General features: G+C 37.8%; 1 protein-coding gene across 1 annotated transcript in view; it reads right to left on the reverse strand.

The window, feature by feature from the left end:
- The window catches only part of pcxa (pyruvate carboxylase a), a 128179-nt gene that overhangs the window by 7803 nt on the left and 104543 nt on the right, over positions 1–15833 (reverse strand). The window contains exons 11-17 of the mRNA XM_084387119.1: positions 13218–13362; positions 10880–10969; positions 10113–10334; positions 9024–9180; positions 7225–7465; positions 6773–7022; positions 712–956 (exon numbers count right to left, since the gene is read on the reverse strand). Coding sequence (XP_084243245.1) covers positions 712–956; positions 6773–7022; positions 7225–7465; positions 9024–9180; positions 10113–10334; positions 10880–10969; positions 13218–13362 — 1350 coding nt within the window. The remainder of the gene's footprint in view (positions 1–711; positions 957–6772; positions 7023–7224; positions 7466–9023; positions 9181–10112; positions 10335–10879; positions 10970–13217; positions 13363–15833) is intronic.

The raw sequence follows: 15833 nt of genomic DNA on the forward strand, positions 1-15833 counted from the left end.
AGTTGACATGTAGTTGAAAAGTTACTTATAGTTAGCAGAATGTCTAAAGTGTAACCCCCCAAAAAAGTTCTTTACATGAAGCATTACGAATGGCATTGAAAGCAATTGCACAATATAAAACTACTGATTTACAGTAATTAAAAGTATAAAATACAATATATTTTAAGTGTATTGCAAAATAATCAGCTGATATATACAAATATATGCACAATGCTTCATGGGAGTCAGTGTTCACCACTTTTTCGCTGTAATTTTTACCCCATCTATGATGAGTCAATCCAGGTTTATGGGTAGTGTAGTTTGTCACTGTAAATTCAGCTCTAAAGGTGCTGTCACAGTGAAATTTGGGGGCAAAAAATGTTGGTTGTGTTTACACAGAAGTCACTTTCAAACCAAGAAGCTTGAACCCGCTGCTTGGAGAAATCTTTTGTGATTCCCGATCATGTGGATTGCTATTGTAATGATTTTGCCCACCAAGTTTCACAGAACAATGTAAACGTTAACACCTTTAAAGTTGTTTTTTTACATAAAGTAGTATATTACAACTTCTGAGCTCATAGTAGGTCTGTATTCAAAAGTTAATTCTTTATTGCTAAAGATTAATTTCGCTATGGGGAAAAATATGGGACAACCTGATCGTTGCATCCTGTTAGAATCCATCACAAATAACAAAAAATAGGTTTGAATATGAAAATAAAGAGAATTGCTCACTTTGATGAGGTCACCAAGCAGTTTGTTGGCTTCTGCGTAGGCTTTCTTCACCTCCTTAAACTTGTTCCCCAGCCCCATACTGTGTGCTTGGAAGTGGAGATTGGTGTACTGGCCACCCGGGATCTCGTTCTCATAGACATCAGAATTCCCAGACTTCATGGTGGCGGTGCAGTCAAATGGAGCATAAATGCCTCGGGTCACCTCCCAATACTCACTGTAGTCAAAGACCTTCTCAAGAGAGATGCCTGAGAAAGAATTGTGGGTGAAGTGAAAGAGAAAGAACGAAAGAGGAAAAAAAGACAGGATGAGAGATCATTAGCCTACCAAGAGGAATAAGCAATCTGAGAACAAGTAGCACAACAAATGACTGTCTGACATTAATATTTAATCAGAAATAATGAAAGTCCTCGTCTCTTTAACAGACTGCACCGGCTAATCAGGCATTCTTCCAAAGCTTTTAATCAGTCATTGAAAGCTCAGCACACAGGGGCCTGTATGTGGTAGAAGCAGGGAATTGGTGGCGGAGCATAGATTGCTTCCTGCCACTCACGGCTTCATCATTTACCAGCAGCAGTCAGTCAATTAATCAATCAATGAGGCACGCCACTTGCAACAGAGTTTACATGCTCGTTTGGCTCCCTCATCCTCACTAATTGCCCATCGCTGTGATCACAATAGTTTTCCTGTGCAAAAGATAACACACGCACAAACACGCTCTAACGTGTGCGCGCACCCGTTATACCGGAGAGCGACTGCAGGGCTCATGACAACGCCCTCATAAAACTCGCTTGCATGCATTTTTCTTGCTGCCACCCCGACTACAAGCTATTAGGCGCTATTGATGTTATTGTGTAAAAGCAGCGTGCCCAGCTCCTCCCCATGAAGACTGATCAATCAGCACACGTCAGTCAGCTCGGGAATCGATCTCTGGCCACACGGCCTTTACCGTGATGAACTGGCTTGAACAGAAGAAGAGAGAGAGAGAGAGAAAGAGACGATGGGACCGGAGCAGTACAATGAGAGATTGATAGAGAGAGCGAGAAAGGCAGATTAGAAAATGACAAGGTGAGAGAGAAAGTTGAAGGAGAATTGGCAAGATGACAGGATGTTATATCTATCTATCTGTCTATCAATCCATCTTGATAGACTAACAAGTAGACTGACAGACAGACAGACAGACTTGGAATCTCTCGTTTCACACAACAAATCCTCACTGACAACTTGGCATGTTTTCGCAGGGGAACTTTAAACCTTTATTTTCTCCTTTTTTCAATTCAATTCTGAATTTGCATCCTTTACTGTGGAAATGTTTGTAAAATAGGGATTTATTTCCCCTGTAAAATGGGAAACACAACAGACCGAAAAGTATATTTTTAGGTGTCCTGGCAATTACCTGTCAATGTTTTAAAAATTCAATAAATTATGGATTGATGGACTGATTGGATGAATAGGCAGAACAGAAGATGGACCGATATGACAGACAGATGGATGGATGGTCAATGGATGGTGGATGGATGAAGGAAGGATGGATAGATTAGAAATATTGGATGGATGGATGGATGGGTTAATGGATGGATGGTGAATGGATGGAGGAAGGATGGATGGATGGATTAGAAATATAAGATGTATGTATGGATGGGTTGATGGATGGATGGATGGTGAATGGATGGTGGAAGGATGAATAGGCAGAACAGAAGATGGATAGATATGACAGACAGACAGATAGATAGGTGGATAGATGGATTAGAAATATTAGATAGATGGATAGATAGATAGATAGATAGATAGATATCTATCTGATATCTAGATAGATAGATAGCCGGTGGATGGATAGACATATAGTTAACTAAAAGATGTTATTTAGTCAACAACAAACTAAATCTTTTTTTTTGTCAGCTGTGCATTAGAATCAACATATAATGTGACATTTGAACGTGAGTGGGCTCTGAGGTGAAGGTCATTTGTAACCTGAAAGTGTGAGGCTTCTGGTATCATCCGCTTCCAAAAAAAGTTTTTTAGCTTTTTAAATTTTCACAATTATAAACACAATGGGTTGTAGCTGATCAGAATTCACTCTGCAAATACAATTATCACATTTTAATTGGTGAACATTCTATCAATGTATGTCAAGGGGAGATTTACATATTTTAATCGTAGATTTCATTTTTCGTCTATGTTGAAAGGTTCAGGCGGAGGTTCACTAGGAGAGAACAAATGGCATGTTTGAGGAATATCAATGCCTTGTGTACTCTAGTGTAATAAGAATCGAGCATGTGTCAGCGCTGTCTCTTCCTTTTCACATCAACACATACAGCAGCTTGTTTTAAAAAGCTGAAAACAGGTGATTAATACTGGATGTTGCATATGGCAACAAAACTGTGTGTGGAGAGACAGAGACTACAATAACATTGCCACAGGAATCCTGACAACCTGCAAACAATTCAATTACCTAGGAAAAAACCTCCTGGAGTGAAAACCAAAGAAACGTGAAGTACTGAGAATGAGGGGGTACGGCTGAATCTTAAGGGAATAAAACTGAATCAACAAAAGTGTGAACACCTCCTCATCATGTGACCGCTCTGATGCGTCTCATACTGCCAAAGTCACACGCCCACGGGATGTGGAGCTCCAGAAGGGGGGCTTGTATATCTATACATAAAGCATGGACTTTCATAGAAACAGCATTCAGGGATTTCTGGTATGTGAGCGCCACAGCATACGTCTTTGTGCTTAATTAATGTGTTTTTTGATAGCTTAATTAGCAAGTGCTAATAAATTATGGGAGACAGTCTACGCAACTGAAACTTTGACGCTTCAAATAGTTCATAAAGCGATCGTAATACTAATCCATATGAATTGAGCGATGTAGTCCAAAATTTTCTGAAGAGACACGATCGCTTTCTATGATTAACAGATTTAATTTGGGCCTTTATTCACATATAAACATTCATCAACTCGCACATCAGTTGTGGTGAACAGAAGCTCAAGCCTGTTCGCTTGATGTGCGAGAACCATTGAGGTTTATTCTCGTTTTACGAAGCAAGTTTGAGCTTCTACAAGAACCAATGTAACATGTAACAACTTAAAAATTGAACAACTCGTTAATTCTATGCGGACCACAAGCGCTGTGATTGGTCTGCTAGAACCCCTCCCTCGGGTTTCACATGCTCCCTCGGCATGTGTAATTGGACGTCAACGTGGACAACGACGCAGCATATAAATGATATATTATAAATTAAGCAGCAAGAACAAATGAGGTTCATTCTTGTGTGTTACGCAGCACGTTTGAGCTTCAGCAAGAACGAATGAGGTTCATTCTTGTTACGCAGCACGTTTTAGGTTCCGCAAGAACCAATGAGGTTCATTCTTGTGTGTTACGCAGCACGTTTGAGCTTCCGCAAGAACCAATGAGGTTCATTCTTGTGCGTTACGCAGCACATTTGAGCTTCAGCAAGAACCAATGAGGTTCTTGTGCGTCAAGCAGGTTCGGGTTGAGCTTCTGTTTATGTTTGCTGATCAATGTTTATATGTGAATAAAAGGCTGAGCTTGATTGGCTGAGCAACATTAGAAAGAAAGTTTGCCAATGGTTGAAATACAACCTATATATATAAATATAGTAAATAACCTATACTGCAATGAACTGTTTATTAGATATAGTAAAGACTTATTTAAATAATACAGTAAAAATGCATATTTACTGAATGCCGATAGTATAGAAGAAATTGTTATATGCTATTCTATTAATAATAATAGAGGCAACCACTGTAATACTTTTTAATTTACTATTTACTATCTCTGTTTAACAGTTTAACTCAAGCTCATGACCATTTGCACTGTCAAATTAAAAGTTCAGACACTTATTGTTTATACATTGGGCAACCACTAATTCCAAGAGTGCCGATATAAAATATATCAGAAACATATCAGCTATCAGAAGGTATTAGAGAATTTAATTTATCAGTATTGATCAATATTGAATATTCAATTGTTCATTTACCATATTTTTATATTTACATTACCTTTACCATCTTCTAACACTCACTCAATTTAGATTTTTACAAACACTAATAACTGAATAACACTGTTAAATGCAATCTTCAGTAAATCTCAAAAGGAAAGTATAATCTTTTCTGTTACGGCCTAAGCCTTATGAGTGTTGTATTTGTATTTTGAGTGTATTTGTTTGTGATCTGATTAGTCTTTTCTCTTCTGAGTGTTAGGCTCCGCCCCTGCACACCTGTGTCCCGTTGCTCTAATGGCTCCTGCTAGAGTATATAAGAGAAGTGTGAAACAGAATGAGACACGCAGCGGTGAATCCCGTGCGCGTCATGATGCCCAGCCAGCCGTTGAAGACAAGCTGTGTTCTATTTGATGTTCTTTTGGTTTGATCTATCTGTCAGTGTCTGTTAAGTATATTTTGATTTTGGTATAGTTTAAGTGTTATTGTTACATGTGGAGAGTGATGAATGAGAGATGTGAGTTTGTGCAATCATTTATTAGTCTTATACTAAATGGTTAAATTGCTCTTGGCCTCGCGTCTCCTTTTATGTTGCTGACCCCTTTCTCAGCGAGCATCTTACAACAGGGGTTCGTAACATAAAAGGAGACGCGAGGCCAAGAGCAATTTAACCATTACAAAAACTGTACATTACAATGCTGTGATGCCTAAATTCACTTGTATCATTTAAAATGATATTAAATAGTATTGAATTTTAATACTGGTCAAAACATTAAAATAATTATCAGCTCATCAGTATTGACCAGAATATTAAAATCAATTTATCCCTAGTTGTATGGAATCAGTTTCAACAACAGAATCACAGCCATGCTGATATTCACTATAACAGCACGCTTGCATGTTAGAAGTTAATTATACAGTCAACAGCCAACTTTAGGATGACAGAAATTGTTCACATTTGCAACCTGAATCAGCCTTAATAAGGTAGATTTTTATGCCACTGGTCACTACAGCGGCAGGTGAGGCAGTGACCCGTGGTTGGACAGATGGTCCACCACAGAGTGACCACACTCCACAGTCTCTGGCCACAAACACACACACACACCCTACGGCGAGAAGGCCCAACGGGGCATGAGACTCATCAGTGAAGGTTAAGCACCAGCAGCCACAGTAATGTCACAATTAAGGAAAGGTCAATGGGTCAGCCACCAACATCCAAATGATGTCTGTCCGCTCTGACCCTTCTCTCTCTACTCTTTTCATTCACCCCAACATCATTTTTCTTTTTCTTCTACTCCTTCCGTAGCTGACTGGCCATGGCGTGTTATAATTTTTTCCTTACTTTCATTACCACTACTGCTCTGCTCTGTTTGCTTTTCTTCCTTTTTCAGCTGACTTCCCATGACCTCATTCACAACTGGATTATGAAGGAGGGAAAAGAAATATTAAGAGAATGAAAGTGTGGGAGCATTTGCATGAAATGAGGCAAAGCAGTTTTAAAAAGAAAAAAAAGGGTAAAACAGGTGTGTTGAATATTAAAAACCATGAAGAGCATTTTGCGTTGTGGTACGAAGGGTGAGGAGTAATTTTTCTCATGCATAAAGACATGATAATAGCTTTTATGATGAAGAAGAATGTTAACATCATGTTCCCTTTAACACGTGACCTGGAAAACGAGTGATGGGCTGTATCATGGGAAACCAGGCAAACTAAAATAAATGAGGAAGTGTTTTTTTATGCACAGAAAACAAAATAACCAATTTATCACTATAAAACCATGTCCTAACCAGGATGAGACAAAGTTGCCAGCAACAAACTTTTTTTCCTCACTGAATGCAAAACTGAGTCACACAACAATCAAAGTCAATATGATCATATTTGATGTTTAATTTAGTGTGCAGTTTTGTGGAGATTTTGGACCAATGAGGTGACACATTGGGGATACCCAGCGGTTCTATTATCTCTCTCGCTCGGTCCATCCATCCATCCATCTCTACCCATCTACCCACCCACCCATCCATCCATCCATCCATCCATCTGTCAATAATATAATATATTGTATATCAGCTCTAACAAGACACAGTTTGATTGACAGTCCTCACCAGTATTGAGTTTGGTGCCTTTGGCACATGCCACTATGGCACCCATGCTGGGCTGGGACGTCATTCCTGCCATGGAGTCAACTGCCACGTCCACAATGTCTGCTCCGGCCTCTGCACATGCCAGCATGGCAGCCACTCCAGCCCCTGCGGTGTCGTGAGTGTGCACATGGATCGGCACGTCTGGGAACCGGTCCCTTAGCGCGGCGACCAGCAAACGGCCAGAGTCCGGCTTCAGAAGACCCGCCATGTCCTGCAGAGCGGAGAGACAGAAGGAGAAAGTAAAGTAAGAGAAGTGCACTATAAACAAACAGAGACAGTGATGCAGTGGTATTTTATGTGTGGGTGGAGGCAGAGTGGGAGCAGCAGTCGAGATGAAAGAGTGAGCAAGAGTTGAGGTTAACAAAACAGACAAATGGATAAAAAACCTCACATAAAAATAAACAAACGACTACCTTAATGCAAAGGATGTGCGTTCCAGCCTTGACCAGCTCATCTGCTAGTTTGAGATAATAGTCTAAAGAATATTTCATCCTCGCGGGGTCAGAAACGTCGCCCGTGTACGAGATGGCCGCCTCCACCACACCTCCTGCTGCACCTGCTGCCTCCATCCCCAAGAGCATGTTGGGAAGATAGTTCAACGAGTCAAACACACGAAAGATGTCCATACCATTTTCTTTGGCCACCTCACAGAACCTAACAAAAACAGAGGAAATTATATGGTAATGAGTCACCGATATCATTCTTGGTGAAATCAAATCAAATACAATAAATAAAATATATATTTGATGTAAAAGCTTAAACGTAAAATATATTTAAAACCTCAAAAGCTAAACAGAAATATTTATAAAAACTAATAAAAATGACAAAAGCACTTCAAGGAGTAGTTTAAAATTAGCCCATGATTTACTCACCCTCAAGCCATCTTAATGTGTATATGACTTGCTTCTTTCAGACGAATACAATCGGAGATATATTAAAAAATATCCTGGCTCTTCCAAGTCTTATAATGGCAGTGGATTGCAACCAACAGATTGAAGCTCAAAAACGTGCATCCATCCATTGTAAACGAACTCCAAACGGCACCTGTGGGTTAATAAAGGTTTTCTGAAGCAAAACGATGAGTTTGTGTAAGAAAAATATTAATATTTAAAACTTTATAAAGTAAAATAACTAGCTTCCGGCCAAACGAACATACGGATTCCACTTAAGTTTAAAGCGCAACTTATGCAAGTAATGCGACATACAGTACAGCTGACGCTATTTACGCTACGCCGTGACGCACTACGCTACTTCTGAAGTCATACATTTCGTAAGTTGCGCATTAGGGGCAAGTAGACTGCGTATGGCCGTTAGCTGGAATTTTACTTTGTAACGTGTTAAATATGAATATTTTTCTTACACAAACTCATCGTTTTGCTTCAGAAGGCCTTTATCAACCCACAGGAGCCGTTTGGAGTTTGTTTATGATGGATGGATGCACGTTTTTGAGCTTCAATTTGTTGGTTGAAATCCACTGCCATTATGAAATATTTTTTAATATAACTCCGATTGTATTCGCCTGAAAGAAGAAAGTCATATACACCTAGGATGGCTTGAGGGTGAGTAAATCATGGGCTAATTTTCATTTTAAAGTGAACTAATCCTTTAATTGCTGAAAGTAAAATAAAAATAAAAACTGATATTATATACAAAAAAAAAAGCTAATTCAAAATATTAATACATTTTAAAAGAAATACACATGGTCACATTTCTGTTAGCTTTGCTCTTCTATCTTAAGCAAGTATTAGGACTCAGTAAAATGTCATTTGCTTATTTTGCAAAAGGTTTATGCAAGATTTTTTTATCTGTAAGATTTACATTTGTGTATTTTGGCACTGGAAATGCTGAATAAAAATTGGTAGCAGCCATTTTATGGAAGGTCTGAAACAAAGCCATTAAATGAGCAGTAATGCTCCCCAGCTCCACATTCTAATACGAATTAAAAGCCATCTGAATGGTGCTTAGGGCCAGAGTCAGAACCCAATGATTTTTCCGTTCGTTTGTTAACGTCTGCATTCTTCCGCAGATGTGGAAGAATTCCCCACTTGTTTCCTCAAGTGCTTCCTCAAAAGCACAAAAAGAATCATTACTGTAAGTGTAATCTGAACCAGAACATTCAATTCCTTGGGATTCCCGTCTGTAAAAAGATTAGCATTTGAGAAGTTCATTCAGACTGTACGCAGGTTGTGGTGTAAGATAGCACATGACTGACTTGAAGACGGCATTGTCAGGGTAGTTGGTGTATCCAACAGCGTTGGCACCTCTCAGAAGCATCTGAAAAGGCACATTTGGCATCAGAGCCCTCAACTCCTGCAGCCTTTTCCAGGGACACTCACACAGGAAACGCATTGCCACATCAAATGTAGCACCTGTTGAAAAAGAAAGAGACATAAATAAAAGGAAAAGAAAAATAAATAAATAAGAGAATCAGAATATCCAGCATTAGTGGAGCAGATTTTAATTGAAGCATGTAAAGCACTTTCCCGTTGGAATCATACTTCCACATTTTCATTCCAGAAACGAACGTAACTTACACACATCCTGTGTGACCCTTACTGTAAGTCAAATGCAACAGCGTCATTCGGCATTTATAAAGGCTAAATTATGACTGGTAGTGTTTTTTTTTTTTTTATTAAATGATATATTATTATACTATTTATTAACATTTTGAATTACTTGTATTTTTATATTTTTATTTTTCATTTTAATTGATGTTGAATTTTTTTGTAATTTTGTTACATGCTTTGTCATTTTTATTAGATTCTATTTATCTTTAATTTATTTTTATTCCAGTTTTAGTCATTTTAGAACTTCAACAAACTTATTTGAGATAAATGCATTTACTTTTATTTTATTTCATTTCAGCTTAATTTCAATTACCAATTTTTTTTATAGTTTTAATAACACTGCTGACTGGTTGTTCATATGACAACGTCAAAAAATACATTACGGTTTGCTAGTTGTAGTTTTTTTTTTTATATAGTAAATGCCAAATTTTGCATTTATTCCACCTGTGAAAAGACATTTAAAGTCATTAAATGCTCTATTCAAAAACACATCTTTAGTAAAAAAAAAAAAAAAAAATGGTTTGAAACGTATTTATTATCGAAATCATCTAACCATTTGACAACGGAATTGTTCTTATTTTTAACAAACATGTATTCCTTATAAGTACTGCAAGACTTCGGTAAAGGATCCAGCAGTAAGGCAAAAAACAGGGAGGGAGGGAGGGAGGGAGGGGAGAGACAGAGAGAAAGCATGAGGAAGGAAAGAAAACAATAGAGTCAAACTAGTACCACACCTCCCCAGTTTTCCACGCTGAAGAGGTTGCTGAAGTTGTGAGCCACAAAAGGCGCGATCCGTTTAAGGTCGTGAGTGCGTACGCGAGTGGCCAGGAGGGACTGGTGGGCGTCTCTGAACGTAGTGTCCATAAGCAGCAGACCCTGGTGGGCACGCACCGCCTTCGCAAAACCATCTGGACCCTCTCTCAGCAACACATCCCTGAAACCCACTGGTGGCTCACCTGCAGAGTGTGTACACAAACACACGGCCAATTAATAATACAGACATTATCACAAACACCACACTGCGTAGGACTACAAAGAAAAATGAAAAAATGTATCAGTGCTATTATTCACATACAGACACAAACGAACAACAACATGCATCTTAATAGACATGTTACCCTGAAAGAATGAAGTAGTTTTCCCAGAGCAAAACAACTGATTTTCGCTCTCGGCACATGTCCAAACAAATCCGCACAAGATGGAAGTGAAAAGTGAATGAAAACATGGTGGAGGGGCTCTTTTGTAAACAAATGCCTTAATTTTATGTTCCTCCCGCTGTAGATTCATAATATAGTCATGTGTAACTTCATGAGAGACTGTGGGGGAAGGATGAATTATGACCACCTTCTGTAAGACGTAAATATACTCTAAAACACGGCTTCTGCAGTGCATCAATGAAATATCACGGCAACTAAGTGCAAAGGCAGCTTATACTGAGTTTGTAGTGTGAGAAACTGACAGTGTGTGAATGTGAGATAAGGTAAGTGCGAGCGTTTCTTACCGAGGGGTACTGGTGGGATGACCGGATCGATGGGGGAAGGCTTAGCCTTGACAGGTATTGGAGTAGTTGGGCCGTTCACCATAACATGCCCTGAATGACGAGCAAAAGCAATCACACACAAAAAGTACAAACTGCTTCAAATCCACCTCTGCTGGTATTTACATTTATTCATTTGGCAGACGCTTTTATCCAAAGCGACTTACAAACGAGAACAACAGAAGCAGTTAAACTAACAATAGGACAACAATATGCAAGTGCTATGACCCTTCCCAGTTTGTAAAGGTTTTTTTGTTTTTTTTATAAATGGATAATTCCACCAGCAGGGAACAGTGGTAAAGAAACATGGTAAAGGTCAGAGAAAGCGATTTTGTGCCTCTTTGAGATGGCACCACAAGTGTACCATCCACTCAGTGGTATAATACACTGGAGTGGATGGGTCAAGTGGAATGGAAACTGCGCAGCCCACATTACTTTAAAGGTTTTGGCTCTTGACTTGACTCGAAACTTTGTAAAGGGCTGCTGAGAGCAGGGATGGTGTAAAGTACATTTTTTTGTTCAAATGTACACTACCATTCCAAAGTTGATGCTCACCAAGGCTGCATTTATTTGATCAAAAATACAGTAAAAACTGGAATATTGGTACAATTTAAAATAACCACTTTCTTTTTTCATATATTTTAACTAGTGCTGACAACGTTAACGCATACGATAAAAGAAAATTCAGTTTAACGCATTAAATATATTTAACTCAATTAACGCAGCATCTGTTTTGTTCCGTCATCCTTTGGCTAGCGTTACATTATATGATCACGCTCTTATTCATGCAAATGCTTTCAAACCATTAAAGCGCGAAAAGACAAAATAGAACATGCTGTCAGTGAATGTCCTGTCCATATGTGACACACACACACGACGCACAGAAAGACGAGCGCACAGACTCGAGTTCTCTTTCGCGCTTGAACAAACAATAACACAATCATGCCTGTTTTGTCGAGTATCCTGATTAGAGCATTCTTAAAATAAAAGTTGTTATATTTTTTGATGCCTAATAAATGTAAAAAAAAAAGCTTTCAATGACACTGTATCGTTGAATGGCTATAATTAACTTTTTTTTTTTTTCATTGAAACATCAGTAGCTGAATTAGTATCAGTGATACTGGCATAAAAAGACATAAGACTTAAAAAGATGCCATTAAACAAGTATTTAAAATATACTGTCTTTTGTTTTTACTTTGTTTTTACATTAATTTGGAGATTAACTGTAAAATTATTACATAAAATATTTAAACGTATAAAAACGTATATGAAAAAGTGTTTTTAATCGCGATTAATCTGAGAAAAATGTGTGATTAATCTAGTTAATTTTTTTAATCGATTAACAGCAGTAATTTTAAAATGTACTTTAAAATGTACTGAATTTTCAGCATCATTACTCCAGTCTTCTGTCACATGATCCTTCAGAAATCATTCTAATATGCTGATTTGCTGCTCATTTCTTATTATATTTACTTTTGTAACATTAAATGCTTTTGCAGACAAGTCAATGTATTCAATCTATTGCATCCTTGCCAAATAAAAGTATTAATTTCTTTCAAAAATAAATAAATAAATAAATAAATTACTGATGCCAAACTACTGAATAGCAGTATATAAATCTGCACAATTCTCTTTGTATTAGTTGTATTGATATTAAGCATTCATAATAGAAAAACTGAGCAGTTTTGTAATGTTTATAATTTTATAATGTTTATAATTTTACACAAAGAAATTAAAATCTGAAAATAACTAGGGATCGAGGCAAAAAGTGAAAAAAGGCCTAGATGTTATAGATGTGTGTGGTCAAAAAAATTATCCTTGTGCATTATATTGATTTTGTTTAATATATTTATATATTCTATTCTATTGTAGGCCTATTAATCAATGTGTTTAGTTAAAATTAGTGCAATAAATGCTCTTGCAGGGTTGTTTATTGTGTGATGACATCTTATGCATTATTTACAGCTACTTGATCTGATTTTATATTTAACATATCTTGAGAATGCAATTAACTAATTAAATTGGGGTATTTGACATAAAACGACAGCATGCTATGTGTTTTATGGCTAGAAAAAAATACCCTGAAAATCAATTCTAGGGGAGGAAATGCCTCTTGGCGGAAAAAAAAGTTAATTTCTGACACTAAAAAAAAAAAAAAAAAAAAATAACAATACCACTCATGAAATCAATCAATAAATATAAAATATGAAATGTCACAAAACAAAAGTGCATATTTAAATTCAGTCAAACACATTTGTGAATTATTCTGTTCATTGAATCATCCTGTTCAAATTAAGGTTACCTAGATAATGAAGCAGTTTCTGTGCTCGGTTTTGCACCGGTTTGAGGTTGAAGAGCTCTGGATTCTCATCGATGAACTGAGTATCTACCGTACCATTCAGGAACTGATTATTGCTCAGCACGTTCTGGAGGAATGGGATGTTTGTCTGGGGAGAGAAAAGAGAGCAGACAAATACATTTTTAACTAGTTTTGAGGAACTGATGAGCTGAGAGCTGCAGAGAGCCTAGAGTGGGAAGCTCTTGAGAGATGAAGACCGATCCAAGACTGTGTTCACACACACTCTGAGCTTAGGTGCTAATGGTTCTACACAGGGCAGATGGGCTATTCGGTAGGCAGTTCTAAAATCAATACCATTATCTAAACACTCAATACTCCCTTCCATCACTATCAAGCCTGCCTTTGAGTGTGTGCAAATTAGGCTTGGGTCACTGAGTAAGCTGTGCTCACTGTAACAGCACAAAGACACAACTCCATATCATTGGTTGAAAAGCAATCCATCTGAAGTCCTGTATTCTCTATATAGTCTGCTACATGTGTTCCTGCAGCGCTCTGAGCTAAAACGGCTGAACATGAAGAAATTTCCAGAACCCAATTATCCAGACTGTCGATACTGGACTCTGATGGCAGCAGGAGGAGGGGAAATAATAAAGGTTCAGATAGACATGGAAGAAAGAGTCTGAAAATGGAAAATGATTGGAGAGATAGCGAGCTGGAAAGGGAGCAGATGTGAGACTAACAGAATCAGCAAAGTGTTAATTGAAGCTCTATAGTTTTGCTGCTTGGCTTTTGCACCCCTGACACCTATATACATACACATCACACATTGTTTCCCTACAGAAGGGTTTAGCAGATACCTTAAGAGAAAAAAGGAAGAAAATATCGAGGATGAGGAAGACAAAAAACAAAACAAAACAAAAGAGAGACTGAGTCCAAATCTTCTCCCAAGAATTGAGAGTTGGAAAGAGTCAGTTCTAATCCGCCAGCACTCTGACCCAGATTCTTCTGACTGCAGGAGAATAGCATTCCAAATTCCTGCTCATTCCAAACTTTTACATTATTCCTCAAGAAAAAAAAAAAAAACCATACACATTCCACAGCACATTATATTCACCTTATTTTTAGTTTTGTTATCAAATTATTTTAATTTATTATAGAATCATAAACACTGGATTGTTGTGCAAATAGTTTTACTGTATAATGCACTTTATTCTTTAGTTACAGAGCTAATGAATCGCAAGTCTTTCACAGGATATAGCTTGGCTCTGTGTTGAAAAATAATGTGGATACTACCAGAAATTTGACATCTACTCGTTCTGTATTACTTAGATTTTCAACATTTTATAATACTAGTGACGTCATCAAAACTATGAAATGAAAACGAAAGTATGGGAATTATGCAGAAAACAAAAATTTGCTAAAAATCAAATATGTATATTTGAGATGCCACCCTTTCTAGATTTGCAGCTCTGTTATTCTCTCAACCAACTTCAAGAGGTGCATGCTGAACTTCTAAACTCTATTGAAAGGGTTCCCATATATTCTGGACCGGGGCTTCTCAACTCTGGCCCTTGAGATAACTGTCCTGCAGAGTTAGCTCCAACCCTGATCAAACCAGCCCGATCTCATCCCAAGGCGTCATATACTGACGCTTTTGACATTTCGTCTACATCCAACGCACATGGCACCCTTTAGCGTCAATATGAGACGCAGATAGATATGGGCCAGAAGGCGCCTCCTAGCGGTCTAACCCTAACCCAGACCTAAACCTACCCATAACCGAACAAAGCTCTGTGCGTGTCATATTGACGCTAAAGGGTGACATGTGCGTTGGATGTAGACGAAATGTCAAAAGTGTCAGTATATGACGCCCTAGGATGAGAATGCGTTGGATCAAACTCAACTGCCTGTAGCTTTCTAGTAATCCTGAAGACCTTGATTAGCTTGTTCAGGTGTGTTTGATTAGGGTTGGAGGACAGTGGCCCTCGCGGGCTAGAGTTGAGAACCCCTGTTCTGGTATGACAAAAATGTATCCATTGGTACAATTTACATTTTGATGGGAAAAATCATTTCAGCATCAAGTTAATGTAAAGGGACAGTTGACCTAAAAAGGAACATTTTGTCATCATTTAATTCACCCTTATGTCGTTCTAAACCTGCATGACTTTCTTTCTTCAGTGAAAAACAACATATATTTTCAAGAATGTTGGTAACCTTTCTTTGTATGGAAATTGTATGAAGACATTTCTCCAAAAAAATAAATAAAATAGAAAAAAGTTTGGAACAACATGTAAATAGTAAATGACAGAACTTAAATTTTTGGGTGAACTATTACTTTAACTTTAGTTTCAAGACTTTTAACGAAGAGCATTTACTGTATGCCTCACATACAGAATTCACACGGGCATGCAGAAATGATGGAGGAGAATAAGAACTCCTTAATGTTGTGCTCAGTAAATGTATAGCTGTAAGACAAAATGCACGAAGCTACAGACTTTACTCATACAATAAGATGCACACATCTGTAGTGAAAAATCATTTTGACCACTGTAGCTAACAGGCAGCAAGTTTAACCCTCTATGGTACTGAGTTGCCTCCAGGCAACAAACAAATTTGACT

This window comes from Rutilus rutilus (genome assembly GCF_951802725.1).
Source record: "Rutilus rutilus genome assembly, chromosome: 18".
Lineage (NCBI taxonomy): Eukaryota > Metazoa > Chordata > Actinopteri > Cypriniformes > Leuciscidae > Rutilus > Rutilus rutilus.